A 27,287-nucleotide genomic window follows, 5' to 3' on the forward strand; every position below is an offset into this window, starting at 1 on the left:
GTTTATTTGTGGGCTTCGTTTTTGCTTTAATTGTAGCCCCCGCCCCCCTAGATTCTGTGCTTCATCCGATTCTGTTCATTCCTCGCTGCTTTTCCTTCTGCCCGCCCAGTAGATGGCCTGCAGGGCAGCGGCAGCTTCTATGGAGACTTTCAGTTGTCCAATCTTGATGGTAGGATCCAAAGAACTGATAACTGCAATGACAAGGTCAAGGAAGTGGCTTTTATTCCTTAGAGACGGATGCAAGACATCTAGTTAATGGCAGGATGTTTCTTAAAGAGTCGTGGTACAGCATCCAGTCAGAAAGCATGTGTTATCTCTTTTCTGGTGTTCCCATCTGTAACGGTAGGGAGTGGGAAAGGGCCCGCATGCTTTCTTGACTGACTCGTTACTGAAAGGGAGCTACAACCATGGGGAATTGGGGATTGCAAGCAGGAGAAGCTGCCTGGAACTTTCTGAATGGAGGGCAGCAGGCAGCGAGTTGCTGTGTGGAGACTGGCCGGAAGTGCAGCTTACCCCGGAGTTCTCGCTCTAGCATGTCGCTTCCCGTCCGGAGGATCTCCCGCAAGTCCAGGTACGCAACGCCCACCTCTTCACACTCGCCTCCAGCCCCAGGCAGAGGCTCGCTCACCACGACGAATGGCAGCCTGCATGGAGGGGAAGCCTCCATGAATACCAGGGCTGGGTTTGGCGGGGTCCTCCTTTCTCTCCGCTTCTCGGGGTGGGGGGAGGTTGATACTCACCCATTACGGTGGGGTTCCTCCGCCGTCAGCATGGAAAAGAGGAGCTGTCGCTGCAGGCTTCCAGGGTCCTGGTCCAGCTTGATCACTGCATTAGGATCCCAACAGCAATGCATTAGGGCGGCTGCCAGTCCCCGCGGGTGTATGTGGCACTCGCGTGTTGGGTGCACAGAGACGGGGAGAGGCACATGGTACATATGGAATGTGTGTGGGAGAAAAATCTGGTGGGCCGCATAAAATCAGCCGTCTCTAGAAAGAAGAGGCTTCTCTGGGTTCAGGAAATGCCACCAGCTGGACCTGGCATTAGAGCCAGGATTCTGCCTTTCTCTCATTCCTGAATCTTGACCCCAGAAAAAAAGGTCTAAGTCCTCTTAAGCAAGGTCTCTATGAGGGGGACCTTGCCCCAAACACAGGACATTAATGTGGCTCATGGGTACTCTGTCATGGCAAGGTGGGGATCATAGGTTCCCATTCCTGAAATGCTTGTCATGGTGCTCATGGCCAGCCACAAAGTATTCTGCTTTCCAGTACTCCAGAAACTGGTGAGAAAAGCATTCTGCCTGAGAACTGGAGTACAAGGCAGAAACTTCCGAACACAAAACCAGTTTGAGCTAAATACAGACAGCCCTGAAGGGCAGCCCGTTCCTTTGCAGGACCTTCCAATAAAAAAGAAACCCTAGATAAGGATCAAGAAGGACAGAACCTGGCAGGTGCTGAAAGATTTATGTACACCTGTTGTCTCCATTGTTAAGCTTTAAATCAAGTGAGTTGTTCTTGGGTCAAGGGGCAGTTTAGAGTGAGGAGGACTTGCCACATCTTTAATGTAGATTTTTTTAAAAGCTGTGAAGTAGCCTAGGTCAGGTTTTCAGGAGACCAGATTATAAAGAATATCTTGGCCAGTCACTCAGAACAGTTTCGTGTTTTGTTGTAGCTGCAATAAAATCAGGCAGAGCATAGGGTTTCTAACATCCTGAACTCTTTGGAAGCAAAGGGAGGTTGTAAATGCGCTAATTGCTTGGATGTAGGGCAGGAATCGGGGGCGCCCCTGGCCCTCCTGCTATATTGGGCTACAACCCCCACCCTCCCCAGGTCGAGGAAGGGCTGCTTTAGACTTGCTCTTCACTCGAATGCACCTTTTATGCTTCCGTTTATGGAGCAACCGGGCGAAGGCAGCCTCAGTGTCCTCACCCTTGCTGAAGTGGTAGTAGATTTCCTGGCTTCCGCAGGGCTTCCGCAAAGAGAAAGGCGTCTCCGTTTCCTCCAGGGGCACCCCGGGGAAATGGAACTCCACGTATAGCTGTTGGATGTGCTCATCAGAAGCAGGCGGACTCTCCTGGTCTAGACTCAGGGAGACGATCTCCACCCGGATTCTGTCCGATGACTAGGAGAGAAAAGGGAATATCGACAGGTTTCTCCTCCTGCGAGAGTTGGCTTGAATGGAACTTTTTGCCAGATTAGCATGAAGAGGCTAAGCAAGTTGGTCACGATGCTGTGTGCTTAAGAAAATTCCTGGAACGTGGTACGAGACCTTGCTGGGTGGGGGAAAAGCCACATTTTCTTCAGCCTAAGCCTGTCTAAACCAGCATTCTGCTTCCACAGTGGGCAAACAGCCAACCCAAGGGAAGCCCAAGCCAGATGTGAGGGCAATGGTCTCCCACTGCTTGTGTTCCCCAAGCAATCCGTAGCCTCCAGTGCCGGAGGTAATGTAGAGCCATCAGGATTCCTAACAGGCTTTATCCTCCAGGAATGTGTCCAAGCCTTTGGCCAACAATTGTCCTTTAAAAGATGGGGGTCGAAAAAGTGGGCACTGAAGCAGAACTAAGCAAGTTGCCACCTCCCTGAATATTTGGGGACAGCCTTTAGGTTCCTCTTAACTTCTGTAACCAAGTCTTCAGGGCATCACTGTGTTTTCCCTTCCTCTGTCTGGATTTACAAAGAGCTGAGCAGAATCGTCAAGAACAGGATCTGTTGGAGGACGCTCCTTCATAAGATCTCCATAAGCTGGAAGCAACTTTGACAGCACCCAACGATAACAGAAGGTTTTGGCTGTGCCCAGAATAAAATCTGGTACTTACAAGCTTCAAGGGAACCTGTAGTCCAGATGAAACCACTATTTCATCGCTGTCAGTGGTCTGAGCATCACTACTGGTGTCTGGTTCCTCCGAGGCTACAGTGAAGATCAGAGAGAGAGTTGGCATAAAGCACTCCCTCCTCTCCCCATTTGTTTTGGGTCTTAATAATCAATTTGTGGTTGCATAGCCAGAAGCGTGGCTTCTAGATCGAGAAAGGTATTAGTACCACTCTGTATGACCCTGGTGTGCCTGCAACTGGAGTAATGCGCTCAGTTCTGGGCCCCTCATTACAGGAAGGATATAGCCAGGTTGGAGTCAGTGCAGTGAAAGGCCACAAGGCTGGTGGCCGGTTTGCAGGGGAAGCCGTATGAGGTGAGACTGAGGAAACTGGGCCTTTTCAGGGTGCAGAAGAGGAGACTCCGAGGGGATCTGTTGGTGACATACAGGTATGTGAGGGGGTGTCACATGGAGGTGGGTAGAGACCTGTTCTCCCCTGCAGAGGAAGGCAGGACGCGCTCCAACGGAGCAAAGCTCAGGGAGCCAAGGTTCCATTTGGATGCCAGGAAGCACTTCCTGACAGTCCGGACCCCGAGGGTGTGGAATGGGCTTCCCCGGGAGGTGGTTGAGGCCCCATCGGTGTGGGTGTTCAAGGATGGGCTAGACATGCACATGGTGGGCATGTCATGAGCGGAGCCGGCTGGAGCCGGGGGTCAGACTAGATGGCCCGGGAGGTCCCTTCTGACTCGCTCTGTTTCTGTTTCTAATTCCCCAGCACTGCCTTCCCCAACTTGGTGCTTTCCATTTACGTTGGACTACAACTCCCAGTGACTCCAGCCAACCACATGGTCTAACCTGGCACATCAGATTGTAACAAACTAAGTGCTAATACAAGAAGTTTATGCCACCATGGTGGGAAAACACCTCTTTTGAAGCTCACTCTTGTAGAATAAACTCCCTGCAAGTAAGGAATTTATTCCACAAGAGTGCATTGCTTTCTAGTTGGTTTCATTAACCACAGGGAGGGTTTAAAAAAAAACTCCACCCAACCACAACCTGATATGCTGGGATTGTCCACCTCATTCTGCTGCGTATCAAAGCTTTACACTAAGGCACCGAAAAGTAATCTGATATTTAGGTCAACAAAGTGTGTCTTAATCTTCCGTTTGTTCACTAAGCTGTTAGATTTTTTAAAAAAGATTTAAATGTACCTAGTCAGGAATTCACTTCTGCTTGAAAAATTCCCCCCTTCCACAAAGTCCCAGCCTCAATACTTTTTGGAAACGCAGTAAGATTTTTGCCTGATGACACTGCATGAGCTCACACGTGCTTGTTCATATTGGTTAATACTTGCATGGAAATATCCGTGTAAAACTGCAGACTTCTTTTAGAGTCTGATTTCAGCATGTTGTGGGGAGGGGCTTGGTGGGGGGGGGTCACAGTGTTCAGACAAGGGGGGTCAATCCTGCCCTGCCCAGCAGCCCCTCCCAAATCCTCCCCCACCTGCCAATGTGGCAATTAAGCTTTTTGCAAAGCCTGTTTCCCACACACAGCCAGGGTGGGGTGGGAGCTCTTATCTCCAATGAGCAGCTGATTGGAGATAAGAGTGTTTCCTTGCCAGGAAGAACAGAATTACATGAGAGGCAGGTGGTGGTTTATGCAGAAGTGGACTTAGATCTTTGTTCACATGCCTGGAGCTGCTCTTCCTGGACAAACTGGATGTATGGAAGGCTGCAATTTTTAAGGCCCATTTCCTGTTGCTTGTTCTTACCCATTTTCTTTACAATTTAAATCCCTAATCTATCCTCCTATCAATACTGGTTGTAGTTTGGTGGTGGTACCAGCATCTTTTAGCATGGCTGCTTCTGCCAGTGTGCGGGATTCAGCTTCTGATCTCTGGGTTCCTGCTGATCTTGTCTCTTCTTCCTCAGTTCTCTCTGCTTCCTCTTCTCTTACTGCTTCCAGTGCCACCTGCCCGGACAGACACAACCCAACATGGTCAAGATCTAAGACACCCACAAAATACGGCCCTTCCATGACTTGACCCCCAGGATGGTGGGCTGGTGACCCAGTCCAGACCAACAGGGGCTCCCCAAATGAACATACCCCTTTTCCCCCACACACCAATTCTTGGGTTCTTTCCAAGCTTTTGTATTCCCCACTCTCCATGCCAGAAGGTCAGAATCTCTCTCCTAAGGTCCCTAATTTACTGACTGTAAATTTACTGTAAACTCAAAATAGCTGATACTTTTTTTGGCTCAGCCTCTTTTCCCATCAGACCGAGATCACTGCTAGAATGTGGCACCCAGGACCTTTCCAAAACTGTTCAGGCACAACCACTGATGTCAAACCGGCAAATAGACCAGGCTGGGGTTCTTCTGTGCTCTGTGTACTACTAGAATTCTAGCTTTTCTTTTTACAGTTCAAAGGAACCTCAGTGCAGAATAGCTTAAAGCACAGGACATGCAATCAATCCAAATCACAGAACAATACAGGTAGAGTTTGGCTGTCATGTTTGGAATCATAAATTGTTAATCATCATCATCATTGAGCTCCAAAAGGCCAAACCAGGGACAAGCTTCTAGCTGTCAGTGTTATGGAGAAAAAGCGAAAAATCTTCCCTGTATCTTCTGAAGGCAAGACATCCTGAATGCTTGCTGAAGTCTCTTCTTCAAATCCCAGCTCGGAGGCCGTTTCATGCAGGATGTCTTTGGCGAGGACCCCAGTCCAAGAGGACTTGTGCCTGGGATCGGCGGATTTCTTTCCTGTTTGCCCATCTTTGTGCCCCTCCCCTGTTCCTGTCATTCCCCCCATGATGAATTACAGATGGCAGGTCTGCTTGGAGCACATTTTTGGTTCCTGACAGTGTAATAACTGTATTGTATTAAGAGCTCTGTAATCCGGCCCACCAATTCTCCCAAATGCTCATCTCGTACCTCCTGGACGGCTCTGCCGGCGCCCTCCTTTGTCACGTCTCTCAGACGCTCTGGTTCTGGGCTCGCTGGAGCTGGAGGGAGGCCGGGCTCCTTCAATATCTTAGCATGCTTCTGAATCCGCTTGTCCGTCTTGGGCAGGCAGAGCCTCAGCTTCTTCCTCTGGTGAGCGGAAGGCGAAGGGACGGCGTGGCTTCCTCTTGGGACCTGAATGGGCAGTGGAGAAGAAGGCGGGGGTAACCTCTACCACCAGGGCTGGCCTACTTTAGGGAGAGTGTGAGGCAGGCAGCACATCTCAGGCAGTCGAGTTTGGCATTCCATGAAACAGAAGGAGAAGAATTGCCCTGTAGGGACTTAGCTGGTCAGGACTGCTATAATCGGTACAGAACATCTGAACCTACTGACACACGATCCACAACTGGCTCCCTTCTAGGCTGCCTCCTCCGAAGGGCAGGCCAGCAATGAAGGAAGAGGTCTTCCCAGTAGTGGCCGCCAGTCTGTGGAATGCTCTCCCCAGTGAGGCTTGCCTGGCACCCAGACCGTCTCCTCAACTCCCAGGGATCTGACAGCTGCCTTATGAGGCACTTTAGTCTTTTATCAGGTCCTGGGAAAGTGAGTTATTGTCAGTCGTTTTTACTTTGTTTCTAAATTGTTTTAACTTCCTGAAAACGTTTTCTCGTACTGATGTCTTGCCAAGCTGCAAACTGCTTTAGCTTTTGGACCAGGGAGAAATGCAATGAATTAATGAAAATCTCTTTTTTTGCATTATTACTGTCCCAGAGATGAGAAAGGAGTATCCAGCACTACCAATCGCCAGAGTTTCGCTCCTCTTTTCAGTGTCTCTGGGTATGTAGATTTATCGTAACAATTTCTGTGTGCTCTCCTTACTTAGAGGTACCTAAACAGAAGCTCAGTAGGGGTTTCAAGGAACAATCCAACACAGGACTAATTGTCGGACTTAGTTTACTCCTTAAGCATGCCTGGTTCTGCACCTTCAAGCTCAAAGAAGCTGATATTTCCTGTATTTCTATCTTTGTTGCCCCAGCCAGTTTTTCTTTTATCCTGCCCCCCGCTGGACCACAGGCCCCAAGAACCTCTTTAGAGTGGAATCTGCCCCTAGGGCTGAAAGAGGCTTCCCACCCTTTCCATAAGGTAGTCCACTCCCATCGTCCACCGGAAAGAAGTCTCCTTGCTTTTGCACTGTGCAGTTCCGTGTCTGGGGCCACCACTCTGGCAGGCCCTGCCGTACCTGCCGCGGCTGCAGGGAGGCTCGCTCCTCCTCAGCCCGCTGCTCCAAGGCACGCCGTTGGCTCTCCCAGCCTGCAGGTGCCTGGCGGAGGCCGCCTTCTGGAGGCGAATATAGGAGTTTCCACTCGAGGCTCAGGCGGATGGAGCCATTCGGTTTCCCAGCTGGATCGATGAGGACGAAGTCTCCTGGGGAAGGAGAGGAAACGAGGCGGTCAGGTGCCTGCCCTCTGCAGTGCCCAAAAGATGGAAACACACCCCCTTCCCCACCCAAATGGGCGAGCGGATTTGCATGCCCTTTATCCGTATCGATATGGATGGATCCAAATTCAGGAAAAATACATCTCGCCATAAGGGGGAAGAAAGACCCTCCAGGTGACAGGTGTGGCTGTCAACCCACGTGCTCCAGCTAGCTGCTTTCCTGTTCTAATTTCGAGGCCTCTGCTCTCCCATCTTGGGTGGGGGATTGATTGTTACTCTAGAACAAGCAGAAGGGGCAGCTGATCTGAATCGGGACCCCAGTGTGGAGCAGGGAGAAGCAAAATGCACTGCTTTCCCCCATGCCAGGATTTCAATCTGACTTGACACCTACTCTAGAGCCGAAGACTTTGCTGCTCGTGGCACCTTCAAAGTGGGGGCTGCTGGGCCTTTTCCACCCGAGGGCCGAACTGCATCTTGGGGTGACTCCTCACTGAGGCTCGGACTGCAGTGGTGGGGGGGGCCAAAGGCAAATGGGCGGGGCAAAAGGCCCACCCAGTGCCTGGAGCTTCAGCATAAAGCTCCAGTAACTAAGCCTTAGACCTGCACCAAAGCTGGGAAACCACCAAGCAACTGGTGACTGGGAAAGGGGATGGAGTCTTCTGGGGGCCGGCGCTGCAGGGCTGGATTGGGGCGCAGCCCCTGGGCTGGGGGTTCTGCACCCTCACTGTAGCCCATGCCATCACGCAGCCATCTTACAGCGTACTCAAACTTTTACGAGACGACTTCTCGGAAGAGGAATCTTCAGCTTCTCCAAAGCTTTTCCCTTAACCTTAAGGAGCCTGTTGAATTGTCTCGGATTTCTTGGTCTAGCGGAAGGCGGCTTGGGGAAGCAAGGGAAGGAAGAAGCGTGAGGCCTGCGGGGCCTCTCACCTGTGACGCTGCGCCCGTGCGCTAGGGGCAGGAGCGGAACCTGGGCCTTCCCCAGGTAGCTGCCAGGTTCTTCGTTCTCGTCGTCAAAGACGTAGACCCCCAGGCTGTCCAGGAGCAGGTAGCGATGCAGCTCGGGCGTGACCCGCAAGGCAAAGGCCTGCAGGTCCCCGAAGTGGGGGTTGGTGCTTGCAGGAACAACGAGGGTGTCGTGATCGGGGAAGGTGAAGAACTTGTACACGGCGTAAGGGCTGGGCTGGGCGCCGAGCCAGCGACTGCGCAGGCCGGCACAGCCTTCGATGCGCACACGGAACTCATTCCAGCCTGCGCCCAGGTCCTGGTGAGCAGAGAGAGGATGGGATGAAGCGGGAGGGAAGGCTCTCGCCCGATGTATTCTGCACTCCTTGGATACAGGGGGCCTGCTTATGGTGACACGCTCGGACTGATGGCGATGTGTTTGCATATGGCGGCAAAGACCTCATGACTGAGTGAGTTGCAGGGTCTTTTTGAGATAAGTAATAGGAAGACCATCTGGTAGAACCCATGGAGAAATTATGGATCCAAAGGAGCGGGTTCAGAGGCCAGCTCCTACAATCACAGAATCCGAAGGAAACAGAGATCATCCAGGCCAGCTACTGCGGAGTACAGCTTGAGCTCTTGGTTGAAGGCCTCCCAGTCCCTCCAGCAAAGGAGAATCCAACTACCTCCAGAACTGATCTCTCCCAGTCCTGAATAGCTCTCAGCATCAAGAAGTTTCTCCCAGTGCTTGTCTAGCACCTTCTGCTAGATGGGATTCTATTTATCCTGTAGCAGACCCTAAAATTCTGGACACCCCAAGTTGTGTCATGCCAAATCAGACCATGGGTCTCTCCAGCCAACACTGAATTCTTGCACCCCTCCAAGATCACATCCCCCCACACCTCCTATGTAAGATCTCCGTGGGCAGAGATGCCAGAAAGTAAGCCCGGGACTTTCGGCATGACGGGTGTATCTCCAAACCCCAAATATGTCTGAGCTGCAAAAATTAATCTACTGTTTAGTTCAAGTGACCGCATCATTTTGTCTTCCAGTCCACCTTAGGGTAGTCTTTCCCCCTCTCTCTGCTCTGGTGCCATCCTGCCTGTTCAGGACCGGCCCTACCATGAGGCAGAATGAAGCCGCCACCGTGGGCTGTGGATTTTGGTCCTACAAAAGGGGCAACAAACAGTTAACTGTTTCTCTTACAATGGTACTTTTATTCCCAGCAAGAAATTTGTGGAATTTCCTGCCTCAGTTAGCCAGGCTTGGGTTCCATATCCCTTCGCTTGGGGGAAAGAGACATTTCCTGGGGTTTTTTTTTTCCGATTTATATCCTGCCTTTTTCCTACAAAGGGCTCAAGGCAGCTTACATCCTTCTCCTCCTCCATATTATCCCCACAACAACAACAACCCTGTGAGGTAGGTTGGGCTGAGAGTCTGCGACTGGCCCAAAGTCACCCAGTTGGCTCCATGGCCGAGCGGGGACTCGAACCCAGATCGCCTGAGTCCCAGTCCCGTGCTCTAACCACTATGCCACACTGGCTCTCTCACTGTTTCAGCTTGGGCGGCAGAATGTCTGGGGATGGCCCACCTCAAGTATGGATCTGTGCTGTGCTGTAGGATCCTGGTCTATTGATATAAAGATGTTGCGGCCTTTAGATCCAGAGTGGGACTTAGCCCTGGGACTCAGCATTACCAGCCTACCTCACAGAGTTGTTGTTGAGGGGATAAGTCTGAGAGCAGCAGGAGGAGAATGATGTAAGTCGCTTTGGGTTCATTGGGAAAAAGGGGAATAGAAGTTTAATAAGTAAATAGATAAATGGCCGTGGGCAGAAGGAATGTTGCCTTTGCCTGGTTAGCCCAAATAGTATTTGCACAAATATTAGGTTGGCAGAGGCAAAATTCTGCATTTTGAGACGAGAGAGATTTATGTGTGCTTTGGCTCTGATAGGTGGGCACCACAAATAAAAGCTTTGATAAGTCTGTAACAGTAAACTTAGTTTGCGGAGAGAACCCCAAGGAAAGCAGGTGCGCTGAGAAGGGAATAGGTGAGGCTGTGCAGAAGAAAACGAGAACTCAAGTCTCATCAGATTCCAAAGCCTTTTAGCAAAACCTGCCAACTCTTCTTTCCATCGGGCCAGTTGAGTTTGGCTGCTGTTCTGCTGCGTTTTTGGGTTTTCTTCTCTCCCCCACCCCACCCCCCAACCTGTGAGGCCTAGAGTAGCGCAAACAGACATAATGGGGCACTGAACACGGGCTCTGCTTTCCTCACCCCTTCTTCTTGCCATCGCCGGTCCCGTTGGGCCACCGTGGGACGTGGCACTCGGGCGGACAGGTAGCCCAGGGCTTTGGCCCGCTGGCGGTGCAGCCTGAGAACTTCCTGTATTGGGAAGCGAAGCCTCACCCAATATTCTAGAAGGCCGAAGTGCTCGCCGTTCGCACCTAGAGGTAAGCGGCCAGGTGGGAAACAGGCAGCGGCGGCAGGTTGCAAGAAGAATAACAAACAAGGGGATTAAACTCTGGCCCCCTTTGCTTCTGGGTGAAGATGTTCACAGAGGCAGAAATTGGATTTGGATTTCCGGGGAGATGAGGCAGACTCTTGATAACTTTTTCAGCAAAAACGGTAATTAATGTAAGTACATTTCATAAAACATTTACTTTGCAGTCATATTTTGTCTTGCTAATACAGTAATTGACTATGGATGAATTTTAATTTTTACCATTGATTATTAGAATCACTTAACACGGTTTCGATATACTCAGTAATATTGTGCGATCAATTAACAGCGTTCATCGAGGGATAGCTGTAATTGGTAAACCATGAGAAGCCAAACCTTCTGGACCCGGCTCGGCCCTCAAGTCGAACATTTAACTGGATCCTGAAATGGTTGGTCCAATTCCTAGAGACTCAACTTAGCCTCCTCTTTTCCTCAATACGAAACGCATGTGGGGAATCACCACATTTTGCCTGAGGTGTGAATGCCACATTCTACAGCTCACTGGAGAGAAGACCCATCATCCCTGCCTGACCTCCCTGGACAGGGGAAGATGGATCATAGCCTCCGAAGAGCAGCTTCGTGAGCCTGCGGGCCCTCTTCGCCCTCATCCGCCCCTCTTGCGCTTACCGTGCAGGACGGCCGTGGCATGGACCTGCTCCCCACTGCCCAGCGCCTCTCCAAAACGCAGCCAGCAGGAGGCCAGGGTGGTATAGTCAGCCGCAGAGGCCAGGTGCAGGTCGAGGCGCGATGTCGCCCCCTGCAGGTACTGCAGAAATACAGGCTCGGCCCGCACCACGTACTGGGAGGTGAAGTCGTAGTGGGGCCGGGCACCGCTCACCACGGGGGTGCAGTGGGTCTCGAAGTCGTAGAAGGAATAGGTGCAGAAGGTGGCGGGATCGGGGTCCCCCAGGAGAGACAGCGCGTCGGCCGAGAGCGCCGCCCCAGCGATGTGCAGCTCGAAGAGGTTCTCCCCACGCCGCAGCTGCAGGGCCTTGTCGGGGGCGGTGCTTAGGGATGCGTCGGCCTCATCGGGGAGAAATGGGACTGTCCTGGTTCCATAGGCCACATCCCTCAGCTGCTCTGCGGAGGGAGACCCAGGCGTAGCCAATAAATCAATAGGTAAGTGGCCCACTCCTCAGAGTTCCTCACTGAGGTCTAGCCACACAAAGCCCTATTAAAATAAAATATGATGCCGTGGCAGTAATACTCGGAAGCCTAAACACCTGACACTTGGCATGCAGGCTGAAGGGGTCCTGTGGGTCTAGTTTATTTTACAGCATATCCAAACTGTGCCCCAATCTCCTCCAACTCGGTGCTTTATCCAGACAGCCAAAAGCAGCCGTCTAAACATGTTGTCTAAACATGCAAGATCACACATCAAGGACAGTCAAAACAGGACTGAGCCCAAGGTCAGCCTTATTGAAATCAAGGGGACAAGTTAGTCTTAATTCAGCCTAAATGCTATTGATGTCGATGGGACTTCAGCACACCTAACTTAGCCTGGACCTGACCTAGGATCTTAAAAGCAGATAGTGCTGGCAGAAGTGAGATCCACCCAAGAGCCAGGCGTTATGGGTGGCATCTCTCCCTTTCAGAATTAATTCAGAGTGCATTATGGGGTGGGGGTGCAAATTTAGGCGTGGCATGAAGGAAATGCCTTTTGAAATGGCTTGGAACTCCATGAGGACTAGATGCTTCGGTTTTGTTCATATCCTTACGTAGCGATCCATGTTGAGCTGGGAAATACCTTCAAGAGGGCAGTGCCTTAGGAAATTCGGCCTGCTGGGTGTCTCCAGACAGCTGCTCTCCTCCTCCCAGCCTACTTCCTTTCCCTCAGCCACCAATCAATGGTTTGCCAGTTTTCCAGCTTTCCTTCAGGTTTTCCAGAAGGCTAACATGCCTCTTTTGAGGTGCTAGTCAAGTACTTGCTGTCAAGTAATTTCGAACTTCTGGAAACCTTGTGTGTGAAAACCAACTCCCCAAAATTCTCTCTCCACGACAGTCTTGCAAATTCCAGCCGTTGGCTTCCTTCACGGAGTCCATCCACCTCTTACTTGGGCTTTCTTTGGTTCTTCAGCCTTTGACCTTCCCCAGCATGATTATCTTCTCCTGGGAGTGTTGCCTTCTAAGGCTCAGTGATGGGTAAAAAGAGGCTGAGACGCCTGCGAGTCCCTTGGACCGCAAGGCGATCAAACCAGTCAGTCTTAAAAGAGATCAACCCTGACTGCTCTTTAGAAGGCCAGATCCTGAAGATGAAACTCAAATACATTGGCCACCTAATGAGAAGGAAGGACTCCCTGGAGAAGAGCCTAATGCTGGGAACAACTGACGGGAAAATAAGGGGACTGCTCTTTAGAAGGCCAGATCCTGAAGATGGAACGCAAATACTTTGGCCACCTGATGGGAAGGAAGGACTCCCTGGAGAAGAGCCTGATGCTGGGAGCAACAGATGGCAAAAGAAGGAGGGGATGGCAGAGGATGAGGTGGCTGGATGGGGTCACTGGGGAGGTGGGTGTGAGCTTGGGTGGACTCCGGGGATGGTGGAGGACAGGAAGGCCTGGAGGAATGTTGTCCATGGGGTCGCAATGGGTCGGACACGACTTCGCAACTAAACAACAACAAAAGAGGCTACAGAGAAAAGGTACTTCTAACCCTTTTGCTTTCCGTCCCTTTCCATGCAGACCCCAAGAACCTCTTCCGGGCGGGATGGGGCCTCTTGGACTCAAGGAAGCTGGGCACTTCCGCAGCCCGGGCAATAAGGAGGCCTTCAAGAGGGTCACTGGCACTGCGTGTACCTTCGAGCTGGTGGATGCGGGCGCCACGCAGGTCCAGAAGCCGGGCCATCTGCTCCTGCTTCTCCTTGTGCTCCCGCTTCTCTCGCCCGGCCTGCAGCATCACCTCTTCCAGTTCCGCCTCGGACCAAGAAAAGCCCCAACAAGGATGCAGTGCAGTCAGTTGCAGTTCAAGCAAATATCGGATATTCCTGCCACAGACTCCGTTTGGATTTCTAAGAATCTAACCTAGGGATTCCGCATTAGACCAGATTCCCCCAAATTACGCAAATTCCACACAATTGCAGACTTTTTTTTTCCATTTTACATAACTCTGTGCATGCTTAGTTGCAGGGAAATACATAGCATTGAAAAACCCATGTGCTTTCCTCCCATAAACCGAAGTGTGGAAATATTCAGCTGCAGTGCAAACTCACTTCCCGTGTTTCTCTGAAAATAAGACCAGGTTTTATATTAATCTTTGCTCCAAAAGACGCATTAGGGCTTATGTTCAGGTGATGTCTGATTTTTCTCTTTCAAAAGCAGTATGATTCTTGCCCCAAGAGTCCTCCACGATTCCTTTCTTGTACTGGATGGAGTAGCTCTCTCTTTTGCACCCATCTTGTATTCGGCAGGCATGCATTAAGCACGTCCGTTACAACACACGATGTATTGATGTTATTTGTGCGTTGTGTCTGTACTCTGGTCATTTGGCAATAAGTCTCACGTTCATCTGTTTAAAAGGCGTTTACCTCTCGTCCACAGGCACCCGCTTCGGTATTTACAAATACTTAATCATAATGTATATTATCATCTATGTTAAGTATTAATGTCAATAATATTATTGATTTATATTTAAGTATATAGTAACATTGTTATTTTATAATTCAATGCATCTATTGTGCATTGCAACGGACATACTACCATGTTTCCCCCCATCTGGCTGACGATCTTAACTGGGGCTTATTTTTGAGGTAGGGCTTATATTACGAGCATCCCGAAAAATTACGCTAGGGCTTATTTTCCGCTTAGGTCTTACTTTCAGGGAAACAGGGCAACCTCTTTCCACTGAGCTTAACCCCGGAGAGCAGAGCGCAGGAAATATTCTTCCAGAGCCCAAGGTCTTGTGGGTACCCACCCCGCGCTCTGCACGAGGCCCTGTCCCGATGCCACGTGGGCCTCCCCTCGTCTTACCTGGTAGTCCCGGTTGATGCGGTGCTGCAGAATGAGCATGTCTCGCGTCTTCTCCAGTTCCAGCACCGTTTCGGCGTGGGCCGCCTCTGCCGCGTGCAGCTTCCGCTTCAGGATCCTTTGGGCAAATGCCTCTTCTCTCTCCGCCTCTCTCTGAGGGCCCTCTGCGGACGAGGCCTGCAAGGAGGAAGGGATGGAGGAGAAGGGAGAAGGGCTTGACGTGTGTGGTCCTACCAAATCAGCAAGCAGAGGCCTGGCAAATTGGCACCTCTGGGTGCTGAGCTGAGCAATGTTAGAGACGGCTTTATGATTTGATTGTCGTTGGGTTTATTCTGCTTTTTCCTGCTGAATCTTCCTTCAGGGGCGTCTCACCTGAAATACAGTTCCAGAATGGTCTATCTTAAAATAATCCTGTTAAACTGTCCTTTACCACAATTCATTTCATTAGTTTTACCATTATATTGGGGCTTATATTAGCTGCATAAACAGATGTTACAATTTAATTTGTGTAAGGTATTGAAGTCTTTTCCATTGGTTTTAAATTTAGTTTTTCATTGGACATGGTGACTGCTTATGATGGTTTTAATGGTTGTCCGCCTTATTTATTTATTTTATACATATTTGTAAACTGCCCAGAGAGCTTCAGCTACTGGATAGTACAGAACTCAACAACAACAACAACAACAGCAACTATTGCTTGTGGTTGTTGTTGTATCACTGCCAAAATTGGCTTTCAAGCATTTGGTTAGTTCTTGCTTGTTCAAATTGGAGTGGGTTGGAAGAAGCCCTTGGTGATTTAAGAAAGACCAAAGAAAAGAAGTCAAAGATTTGGCTGGTCATTTGAGATTTAGCTCCTTTCATCTTTCCACACTTCCTGCTAACAGAGCACAGGACGTGCTAATTAACCCTGGGCTAATTTGCTTCATTCCCATCTATATCTCCCTTTCCATCCTGGCCTGCAGTCTCCTTCATGCTCAGATCCCTTTTCTGTGAGCCCCTGTCTATGGTGTTGCCACTGACACTAATCTTCTGAAAGGCAGTGTTGTCTAGCGGTGAGAGTCTTGGACTGGGGAAACTCCACTTCCAGTTTCCACCTGAACAGCTTATTTCTGGCTAGGTTTGGGCAATTTCCAGCTCTTGACCAGTATAATCTCTCTCACAGGGCTGCTGTGAGGATAAACTAGGCACAAAGGCAAAGAGGAAAGGAACTGAGGGGGAACATGAGGGGTGTAAATCTAATGAATATATAAAAAAATCCAGCCCTTCCGTTTTGGACATGATGACTGCCAGTACAACATTCCTCAAAACAGCCGGTAAATTTCTAATCCAGAAACTACCTCGATTGGACTGGACTGTGATTCATCTCCTCTAGGCTGGTTTTCCAAGGCGTCCGTCTTCTGTTGCAACGAGTCCTTGTCCTGTGCATGCAGCTGTTGGCGCAGTTCCGGCTTCGGTCCCCCATGCCGACCTTGTGGGAAGAGACCAAATCATGGAAGAGACCAGAGGGTTGCCTTTTGGACACTTTTTTGACGGGCCCGGCAATTCCCTTCCCATAACTCAAGGCTTGTGTGGAACCACAGCAGAGTTGCTGATAGCTGGCAACTTTAAATATGTGCATATCATCACCATCTTCATCATCATCATCATCATCATCATCATCATCATCATCATATCATTCCAAATAAGAACAGTAACACTGATCAACTGGAACCAGCTGGATGTTCACAAGCATGCGAAAATGATCATAACTATCATTAGGGCCAAAGTAAGCTTCCTAATTTTTTAAAAAAGTTTTTATTTAAAAAAGCCTCCTATTGTGACTGAAATATGATGAATGAAAACAAGGCAGCCCAAGCTCACAGACAGATCTAGAAAGGCGCAGATCTAAAAAGGCACAGCACAAAAGGAAAGAGGGATGGGGAGGGAAGAGGAAAAATGGTGATTTACTGGGTATGTTCTACTTAGGGCAGCCCCCTCACCTATTTCCTTTTCTAGCTGTTCCTCCAGCTGCTGCTTCTCTGCTATCACTGAGCTGAGCTGCTCTTCCAAGCAAAGGATGCTATCCTTCTGGGATACCTCGTCCAGCTTTTGCTGAGCCGTGTTGATGCAGCTAAAAGACACGGAGACAAGGAAAATTGAGGATTATCCAGATCACTAAGGTGCCACAATATTCTTTTCTGTTTTATGGAAAACCTAAGAACCTTCCCGGGGTCTTTAGGAGAAGATCAACACTAAAGGGTCAGGAAAAGTCATTTATTTATCCGTCAGCCCATCCTCACCTCTCCAGTAATTTGTCATAATCCACCTTCAGCAAATCTCGCTCCGTTTCCAGGTCCCGGACTCTCTCCTGAAACTGAGATCAAAGATACCTTTTTGCTGGATGCTCCATAAGGAAGGCTGAATTGCAGAAAGGATGAAGAGAAGAGCCGTTTGCTCTTCTCTTGAGTCTAGGAAGAACCTGGACCAGTGCCTGATTCAGGTGATAAGCAGTGGATGAAACCTGCCCAGACAGAGACAACCCTTGGTTGCATAGCCGGAAGCGTGGCTTCTAGATCGAGAGAGGTATTAGTACCACTCTGTACGATCCTGGTGTGCCTGCAACTGGAGTATTGTGCTCAGTTTTGGGCCCCTCATTACAGACAGGATATAGCCAGGTTAGAGTCAGTGCAGTGCGGGGCCACAAGGCTGGTGGCCGATTTGCAGGGGAAGCCGTATGAGGCGAGACTGAGGAAACTGGGCCTTTTCAGCCTGGAGAAGAGGAGACTCAGAGGGGATCTGTTGGCGACATACAGGTATGTGAGGGGATGTCACACGGAGATGAGTAGAGACCTGTTCTCCCCTGCAGAGGAAGGCAGGACGCACTCCAGGAGAGCAAAGCTCAGAGAACCAAGGTTCAATTTGGGTGCCAGGAAGCACTTCCTGACAGTCCGGACCCCGAGGGTGTGGAATGGGCTTCCCCGGGAGGTGGTTGAGGCCCCATCGGTGTGGGTGTTCAAGGCTGGGCTAGACATGCACATGGTGGGCATGCCGTGAGCAGAGCTGGCTGGAACCGGGGGTCAGACTAGATGACCCGGGAGATCCCTTCTGACTTGCTCTGTTTCTATGTTCTATGTTTCTAGAGTTCCCTTATATGGGACTGGAAGAAGATCCATGCCAGATCAGGCCCGCGAGTTCAGCATTTTGTTCACAAGAACCCCTCTAGTGGGACACAAGTGCCCATGTTCCCCAGTGTGCTGTAGGGAGACTGCAGAAGGCAGAGTGTATTTAGAAATGGGACAGCTCTGAGAGTCCATGGGGGGGAATTCAGGGTTCCCTTACGTCCTGCAAGGTCCCCTGCATTGGAGGAAGGGCCGCCAATTGGCTTTCAAGGGATGCCACCTTCTGGTTCTCTTCCTTCAGGAGGGAGCTCAGTTCTCCCACCTGAGCTAGCAAGGCCTCAGTGGCTGTCCTCAAAGCCTCTTGGTTCTGCAGAGCAAGCAGGAAAGAAAAGAGAAATCATGAGGACTAGAGCCTTGAGCGGTCTAAGAGAGCCCGTTCAATTCCCAGGGCTACCAACAAACAGAACTAGGGAAAGTTACCTGCTGGAGCTGAGTCTCATAAGCCTAGGAAAAGGAAAGCAAAATGCTACATTAATCAGGATGTAATGCGGCAGAAGGACATGCTCTTCCTCACTGGAGGGCCCATTGACTTGCTAAGGCAAAGATGGAGGGTTTATTGTGCAAAAGAGGATCTTACTGCTACAAAAGCACAGGTGAGCTTTCTAACCCCACTTCCCCCATTCTAAGCCAAGAAATATGGGTTGTAGGGCTCCCAAACTTTTTGGTAGACTTTGGAATTTTGAAAGAGGGTGATGGGCACTTTCACAAAATGGCTGCTATGGGGTGAGGGAGTTGCCCATTCACAAAGTGGCTGCTAGCATTGGAAGAACAGAGCATGTAGCACTCTTTCAAAGGATGGAAAAGAAGAGAAAGCTGGTAGGAAATTCAATTGAATGGAGCCAGGGAGGGATGAAGGAGCCAGAGAACACAGAGGGTTGAAGAGCATGAGGACAAGAAACTTGGAAGTTCTGCACATATCAGCAGAAAGGGGTGACGGCATGTGGGCTTAGAAGGAGAATGGCAGAACTCACTTCCTGTAGGCCAGTAAATTGGGCCTTGATTAGCAGCAGTTCTGAATTCTTGGCCTTTAAAAGCTTCTGCACCTGGATCAGTTCCACATTGTCCTGGATAATGGCTCTGCTTGGACCAAGCAAAAAACGGACAGATTCATTGGATGCGAGATCGAGAGAGCAGGTAATGTCAGCCCTGATGCTAACCTTCACCTCCCCATTCTGATGGACCAGAAATTAATTAATTAATTAATTAATTAAAAGTTTTTATATGCCGTCCCCTTGCTACATAGCCTCGGGACGGCTTACAGAAATAAATAAATACAAAATAATAACAATTACAATTAAAACCCGGAAACAGACTGGCTGCACAATTAAAATCTATAAATATTAAACATTATTAAAATACTGTTTGAATAAAAAGTTCTTGGCCTGGCGCCGAAAAACAAATAACGACGGCGTCAGGCGGACCTCTCTGGGGAGCGCATTCCACAAAAATGATGGTGAGCCCGGGTAAGAATGAAATCTGTTAAATCTAGCACAAAAACTTGAGAAGCAATTTCTGTGTGCCAATGCACAGCACTGAATTTATATTACTCTGGTTAAAATAATTGTTTACAGCAGCCTTGTCCAAGCTGGTCCCCTCCAGTCCAGCACTTCTGGAGGGGACAGGTTGACATTCCAATTTACATTTTATTTTACATTTATTGCATTCCCAGTATGTAGTTGGGGTAAATCACGCACCCACAAAGGTCTTCCATTATAAGCCCCAAAATTCTAAATCCTACAGAGCTCATAACTGTAAACCATTATGACAGTTCACACCCTTAATCTACCACCCATAGTCTAAAATTACGCATAATTTCTAAATGATCTGATTTAAATCGCCACAGATACAAGTTAAAATGTGCTGAAAATGGGCACATTTGTACTTTTTACTCAAGCTGCAGAATGGCATTTTTTTTCCAAATTCTAGGAAAAATGACTGGTATACAGAGGTTGGAGAGTGAGGGAATTACACTCTCCTTCATGAAAAAGACTGGAAAATGAAAAGCTATGCTCAAGTCCCATGCAAGTTTACTCTGTAGTAAACATACAAAGACATATGAGTATCTATTCATTTGTACTCATCAGCTCAGTTAAAGGTTTGTGTGTGTTGGGAAAATTTGGATAAATCCTGTCTGAAAAGCATTACTTCTGTGTGCTTTTTGCATTGTGGGATCAAATCCTGTGCTCCTTCTCAAAACCAAGCAGTCACTGTTTAAAATGGCATTCCCCCGCTCCTTTCTCTCACCTTTAGCTGTGGGCTACAGCAGACAGGCCATTCAGTCCGAATATACATTGTAAATAGTCATTGTTGGAATTCAGTTTACAAGGAAGTATCTTTTGATAGCCCAGGGGCTCCATGTGCCCTGGCCAATTCAGCATGTCTAGAGTAGATAAGAGTCTTGAGTTCATGCATAGTTTCAGTAGCTTGAATTTACATGTCTGAGCAGACCTGGAGATGGGTTCAAGCTACTGAACTAAAGTGTCAATACAGGCAATTAGAAATGTTGTAATCTCATTGTTACTGTGTGATTGACTGACATTCCTTTATCTGGTCTGTGTGTGGTGACCTCAGAATCTTATTGTAATCTCTGCATTCTGTCATCAGTTGCCCTGTACCTGTGTACCTATAAATGCCCTGTAATGGTATTGAAGCTTGGCAGCAGAGTTTACCTCTGCCTGCCCGGTAATGCATTATCGTGAGTACGGACCCATGGGGAACCTGGGTAAGACAATCAAGCCACAGATGGTCTGGACGCTTGATCTTTCCCACGAATCCGAGATTTATTCCCTCTTCTCAAATTGAGATTCCGGGATTCTGACATGTGCATATTCTGTTTTGTTTTGTGCTTTTGTATTGGCTTTTTCAGAACACTGTAACAATACATTCCCTTTTTCAAAATCGGGGAAATTCAGTCATCAGAGTCCTGCCTGTCCAAGACCAGAGTTTTGGCCTCGCCACTTAAAGTTCTGACTTTTGGAGAAGTGCCCCATGAGCTCAGATGGTTTTGTGCAATGTCACAAATTGTGTTAGCTTCCAAAAGCTCATCTTTGAATTGTGCCTTTTTAAAATCGAGGGGAGAAGATCAGTATGTAGCATCCAAGGATCCTCTTTCCAATTAGATGGCTCTCTGTGAGAAAAGAGGAGTGAATAATGCCCTCAACAGTCGTGGACTGGAAAAAAGTTTGCGTGAGCGTGGAATAAAAGGTGAAACAAAGCTGTACCGGCGTTCTTGGGCTTCCAGCTGGCGCTGCTGCAAGCGGCTGGAAGAACTCTGTGACTCAGGATGCAGTTTCAGCGCTTCCAGTACCAAGCTGTGGGTCCTGCAAGGAAGAACACAGGGAAAGCAGTCCACTTCCAGCTCATTCTTTTGCGGAAATTGGAAGGAAAGAAGACAATGCGCCTGTCTGCACCGAACAGGAAGGTGGGAGTTTCCTGTGTCGCTTTTAACTGCCTCTGTGGCCACCGGTTTGAGTACTTCAGCCTCTGAGTGGGCGCATGGGGTTCTGTAATGACATGCAATGGCGGGGAAGGACGGTTCTTTTAGGGCACCCCCCTGAAGAGGTCTGAGGGTTTTCGGCAGCATTTTCCCCCTAACTCTCTCTGGAAGCACAGGGTCTTGAACTGGGAACTTTTTGCATGCAAGGTTTGTGTTATTCCATGGACCTCAGTACACAAGAGAAGCTCAGCACGTAACTGATTAGTGGGTTCACAGAGGTGATAATATTCTTCTCCCCTTTCCAGAGAGCTCAGCGCAGCTATAAGATTGCCTTCCTTCCTCTTCTCTCCCTCTCTTCAGCTGCTCCTTTCTCGTAAGGTTTTGTTTCATTTCATTTATTACGCTTCTGAGTCACCTAATAGCTGAAGCTCTCTGGGCAGTTTGCAAAGATTTAAAGCATAGATAGGCATTATAAAAATGATATACATGCAGATGTATAAGCAGAGAGTATACAGTGAGAAACATCTAAAGATGATTGCAAACGAACAAGAAGGAAACAATTCCACGGCTGATTGAAAAAGAACTCGTCATAGGCTGCCTCATGCCAGAGGGAACAAGGAGGTCCCACCTGGAACTGAAAAGATCAAGGTTGGCCCCAGGAGGGTCTTCCAGAGGAGACCATTCCTTAATTGGGGGCCACCACGGGGAAGGCCCCCTGCTTTGTTGCCCAATCCCTGTACTCCCCCTTAAAAGATCACAAGGAGCAGAGATGGGAAGAGATCTCGACAACCTGCTGTGAGTTAGAGTTGGCATGATAAAGTAGATGAGCCTGTGGTCCTACCTGGATCAAAAAGCTTTCTATCTTGATAGGATCTGGGTCAGCCGGTGCAATATTCTAACAGCCACACCACACTGGCTCTCAGGGTACCTTTCCATGTTGCCAGAGGTGTAGAACTTAGGTGCAGAGAGAATATAACCCTCCAGGCTTCTGCAGGCAGCCACCTTTTCCTCTGGCCCAGCCTACATGCATTTTAAGGCTTTTGTACGTGTTTTCCACGTCAGCCTCTTACAAGACTTAACTGCTGGCAGGAAGAGCTTTACGCTAATATACCCTGTCGTTTTTGGCCCTGTCTCTTCTGGTTCTGCCCATCGGTGGAATGTGACTCCCGCCCCAAGAGCTTCTCCAAACTGGAATTCAGCCTGTGGGCGACCAGTGGTTCCACACCCCAGTCCCGGGATGACCCCCAAGCAAGTCAGTCACTGGACTCCCCAAGCACGGACCGGTCAAGAGAAACCTTTGAGGACCACCAGCCAGAAACCACTGCGCAAGCAGATCGAAGCGGGGCAGGGGAGTAAGACTCACAGACTCTCCGTTTCTGCTCGGGATCCCTCCAGGAAGTGATCCCCGTATCCGGGAGGGGCTGTGTGGGTTGGCCTGGCCGCTGGTCCTTGAACCCGCATCCCTGTTGAGCAAGAAAGGGAATGACGAGCTGTATTTCGTGCCCTCCATCAGGTCGGATCGCGCCTTTTGCGGGGCGGCAGGACCAGGGCTCCAGGAAAAGCCCAGGTGGGGTCTCAGAGGTGGGCCTCCATCAGCTACGTAAGATGCAGCACCTGCTCTCCGTCATGGAAACAGCAACCCGCGGGCCCCCCTTACCTTTGCGTACCCTCTCGGGCACGCGTCCGGTAGCGGTGTGCGCACGGCGGAGTCCGGTGTCGACCCTGGGGGAGACATAACTGTACGGACAGTGCCGGCCGCAGCCCTGTAGCTCCAGCTGCTGCTTGTAGAAGAGCACGTGCTTCCTCAGACCCTCGTTACGCTTCTCCAGCTCCCAGACCCGCTCCTGCGTCTCTTCCAGGTCCCCCTCCAGGACTAGGTTCCGGCCAGAGCGTTGCCACCAGCTCGCCGGTCTCCCGCTGCCTTGTGCTCGCTCGTGGCTGAGCCTTGATAACTTGGTGCCCATCCTGGGGGAGCGAGGAAAAGAGATTCAGTCTCGGCAGTCTCGAGCTTGGGTCGGCACCGTTTCAAGTTCTGGGGACCAGCCACAAGGTTGAGGAAGGATGCCGATTGAGGCGAGAAGGATGCGGAGGATCACTGTAGGGTTGGTGATGGGATGCAAAGAGGAATCCGAGGGGGAAGGATCGAAAGGGGAGCTAGAGGAATCCATCTAGAGAAAAGATGAATGATTTTAATGGAGAGATCTAAGCCATGTGCTTTTGTGATTCTGTACCATCACCCAAAAGATGTATTTGAGGGCTGCCTTCAGTCTTATTTGCCTTCCACTAAGAGCTTTATATCTTCAGATACTGTGTCAGATACTGTATACTGTATTCAGTATCTTCAGATACTGAAGAAGAAACTCAAATATTTTGGTCACCTAATGAGAAGGGAGGACTCCCTGGAGAAGAGCCTGATGCTGGGAACGATAGATGGCAAAAGAAGAAGGGGATGGCAGAGGATGAGGTGGCTGGATGGGGTCACTGGGGCAGTTGGTGTGAGCTTAGGTGGCCTCCAGGGGATGGTGGAGGACAGGAAGGCCTGGAGGAATGTTGTCCATGGGGTCGCAATGGGTCGGACGTGACTTTGCGACTAACAACAACAACAAGCGATCTATTCATCTTCAGCACCCCTGGTCTTGTGACCAAACCGTGAAGCCAGCTGCTTGCACCCCAGTGCTAACATGTAGGACTTCTTCCCTCTGAACATGCTTAGGAATTGCATGTTCCTCACCCTAAAATGAGACTGCAGGTGGCGCAGTGGTTTAAACCGCTGTGCTGCTGGGCTGGTTGATCGAAAGGTCACCGGTTCGAATCTGCACAACGGGGTGAGCTCCCGTACTCTGTCCCAGCTCCTGCCAACCCTGCAGTTCGAAAGCATGCAAATGCAAGTAGATGAAAAGGTACCACTTGGGTGGGAAGGTAACAGCGTTCCGTGCACCTTGGTGTTTAGTCATGGTGGCCGCATGACCATGGAGACTGTCTGCGGACAAACGCTGGCTCCCTCGGCTAGGAAACGGAGATGAGCACCACCCCCAAGAGTCAGGCATGACTGGACTTAATGTCAAGGGGAAACCTTTACCCTTTACCTTTTACACCCTAAAATAGTCATTTTTGTAAAACAGCAACACCTACATTTAACAGCAAAGTTAAAGGAAAAGATGGCTGGCTATTCCACCTAGCTGATTATAAGGAACGGACAACCCAAGAAGGCATCTTCCAGCAACAAGCAACAATCCGGCTTATACCTGCCACCCCCTTGTACCTTTTGATCCTGTCCTCCTGCTTCTGGGCAAACTCTCTGAGCAGCAAATTTTCATCGTGGAGTCGTAGAAACCCGTCCTCCAGCTCCGTGCGGCTCACTCGGCTTATCTGGCGCCTCGTCCTTGCTAATGACCCTGATCCTGGAATCGAGGAAGAGAGCACAGAGGACCATCATCAGCTTCAGGGACCAGAAGAGACGGGGAAGAGTCCGTGTACAACCTCACTGAGGCTGTTTATTCTCACTTCATAGCAGGAAAGATCCAGTTCAGGTACCATGCCAGCCAGTCACACCTGCTCCCAGAATACTGTTTCCATCACTGCCAGAAGGCACTCAGCTTTCCATGGATGCTGAAAATTTGCATTTCTCTAGGACTGTTTTGGCATTGGTTTGTCCCCTAATATTTTAAATCTATTTTAAATCTATTTTCTACATATGCCCACAAAACTTATGGTCCCTCTGACGATGCTGATTCCTTTATTTTGCTTCCTGGTCTCTCCATTTGCCTCAGTTTCTACCAGCACTGACCACCCAAGTCTGCTATCAGAGTAGTGGCTTCCAACCTTTTCTGTGCCCAGCACCCCTAGAAAATGTTTGATGTTTGCTTCTCCTACAAAATGAATGCCGCATTTGAAGACGAAGAAGTCAAATTTCTAATCTTGGAACTGCAGATGGAACCTCATACAGGAGTGTGTGTGAATGAACTGAACTTTAAAAAAAAGCTTATTAACCCAGTGGATAAAATTCAAATATGAATTGAGCAATTAGAAAAAAAGTGTAAACAGTAAAACAATCCCAATGCTGAACATAAAACTCAATGGCTTCTTTGTTCCTGATTCTCATTCACAATTTTGTCAAAACGAGGAACTTCCTTGTGTATTGTGATCCACAAGTCTGCCTGTGGATTCAGGCACTTCCTAGATTTTGTCTTGATTGACAAAAGAGAACTGAATCCAAATGCAAAGAAAATAATAATAAATACTTCCATTCTTGGGATAATTTTTGGCAAAACACACTGCGATTTGCCAATTTTGGCGAATTGTAATGCAGCCTTCCTCTTTGTTCCACTTCCAGAAATGCCATTTTGCTCCTTCTGGGGGTGCAGACACCCCAAGTTGGGAACCTCGTATTGGAGGGATCAGTTACGAAGATGTGGAAGGCTTGGCACAAGGAAGGAAGGAAACACTGGCTGACAATCCAGACTCGTGAATTGCCTACCTTTCATCCAGGTTTTCAGTCCAGGGGATTTCACAGGGAGAACAGCGGAAGATGACACATCTGCAGGTAAGAAAATGACAGGGTAAGGAGGAGGGTGTCATTGTGTAAAGCCAACACTGTAAGAAGCACACAGAGAGTGGAAGGGAACAACAGGGTGCAAATAATACCACTATGTATTTGTAAATTATGCACTGCTTGGCATGCAAATGCAAATCCTTGAATGCTTGCTTCAAGTTTTGGAAAGCCAGGACCAAACAGGATTTTCAGCTTGCAAATGTGCGTGCGTGTGTCTGTGTGTCATAATCAGTGTCTATTTTAGTGCTACAAATTTCTGAGACTCCACTGAGGTATCCAGGAAGGGACTTAAGCGCTTGCTATTTTAACTTGTCAAACCAAGCAAGCTCCCTGGTCCTACAGATGGAAGGATAAACGTGAAAACCTGTTGCCAAAATCATATGGACAAACTCTGAATCAGAGATACCCGAGAGGGAAGCTACACAAAGAGGAAACTTCCCAGGGTCCGGGGAGGGCTGAAGACTTCTGCATAGCGCACCTCTAGAGCAAGGAACTGATCTAGAACAATTTGGAGGTTCGTTCACACGACATGAGGGACCATGGTGAAATCTTACCATGGTAGGGCTGTTGTATTGTCTGGAGTGGTAGGAAGGCGTGTCTGAAGCCATGGAAAGACCCTTTCTAATTTACCTGCATCTTTCTTAAATCTTGGTGCCCAGAACTAGCTCCTCCAGAGGGGTGTACCCAGCGGAATGCAGCCCAGGGCTACTGAAACAGAGGCTTCTAGTTTGGGCTTGGCAAATCACCCCATTCATGCACAGAGGCTCTTCTTCCAGCAGCCAGAATTTGCTAGCTGTGAGTTGGAAATAAAGAACATTTTTGCAGAGAGCCTTTCTGTGGTTTGAAATGGATAAGAAGAAATCCAGCCTCCAGCAACCGCATCAGCTTCCTGTTCCTCACTGGAGCAGCTGCTTCAGTTGCTGTGTTTTCTTAGGGGACTCCATGGTGTCTGAATACTAGCACAGAAGACACTGTGATCCTGGATTCAGACAACATGGCAAGCCATGATGATACAGAGAAACCACAGAACAAACCATTGTTTCTGATCACGGTTTCTAAAGACCAAAACATAGTGAAATAGCATGACTGGGTTCAGCCAGCACATCAGACCAACAATGATAAAAAAAAATCCACCATGGATTGTCCTGTCATCCAAATCCAACAAATGTAAATTTATCCCAACTGTTGAAATGGACTTTTTAAGGCAAAGAACAGGGTTTTAAAAACTTGTGTTTTTTTTCCGCGTACATAGTCCTGGAGTTTCTTGTGCTTTGTGAAGATTTAAGAGCAAAAAGCAACACTACAGCAGTGAAAAACTGCTTTTTCCCGACAGAATCTTGACCTTGCGTTCCTGCTGTCGCCGACGGCTTCCGCTCGGTGTCCTGGACCGGCAAATCTGCTGCCGTTTCATCCGACAAAAGCAGCGACATTGTAGGAGATGATGCAGCCTGCAATGAGAACAAAATGGTAAACACGGCAGGTTGCTTGCAATACTCTGCAAAACTCTGGGGAGAACTTTTTGTGGGTGTTGCTGTGCCAAGCACTGGTGGG

General features: G+C 49.1%; 1 protein-coding gene across 1 annotated transcript; it reads right to left on the reverse strand.

The window, feature by feature from the left end:
• Positions 1-75: 75 nt before the first annotated feature.
• RPGRIP1 (RPGR interacting protein 1) lies at positions 76-27,166 on the reverse strand. Its single transcript, XM_044421371.1, has 25 exons — positions 27,079-27,166; positions 25,662-25,721; positions 24,447-24,585; positions 22,842-23,149; positions 22,548-22,647; positions 20,970-21,068; positions 18,720-18,825; positions 18,169-18,192; positions 17,909-18,055; positions 16,870-16,943; positions 16,570-16,700; positions 15,928-16,058; positions 14,594-14,872; positions 13,424-13,541; positions 11,256-11,708; positions 10,403-10,572; positions 8,116-8,449; positions 6,989-7,173; positions 5,743-5,946; positions 4,648-4,777; positions 2,813-2,904; positions 1,926-2,118; positions 741-825; positions 514-644; positions 76-191 (listed from the first exon to the last, which is right to left on the reverse strand). Exons 1-25 carry the CDS (start codon positions 27,164-27,166, stop codon positions 76-78), a joined length of 3,897 nt encoding a protein of 1,298 aa, XP_044277306.1.
• Positions 27,167-27,287: the final 121 nt, after the last annotated feature.

Source organism: Varanus komodoensis, unplaced genomic scaffold, assembly GCF_004798865.1.
Source record: "Varanus komodoensis strain SLA01 unplaced genomic scaffold, ASM479886v1 scaffold119, whole genome shotgun sequence".
NCBI classification, from domain to species: Eukaryota; Metazoa; Chordata; class Lepidosauria; order Squamata; family Varanidae; genus Varanus; species Varanus komodoensis.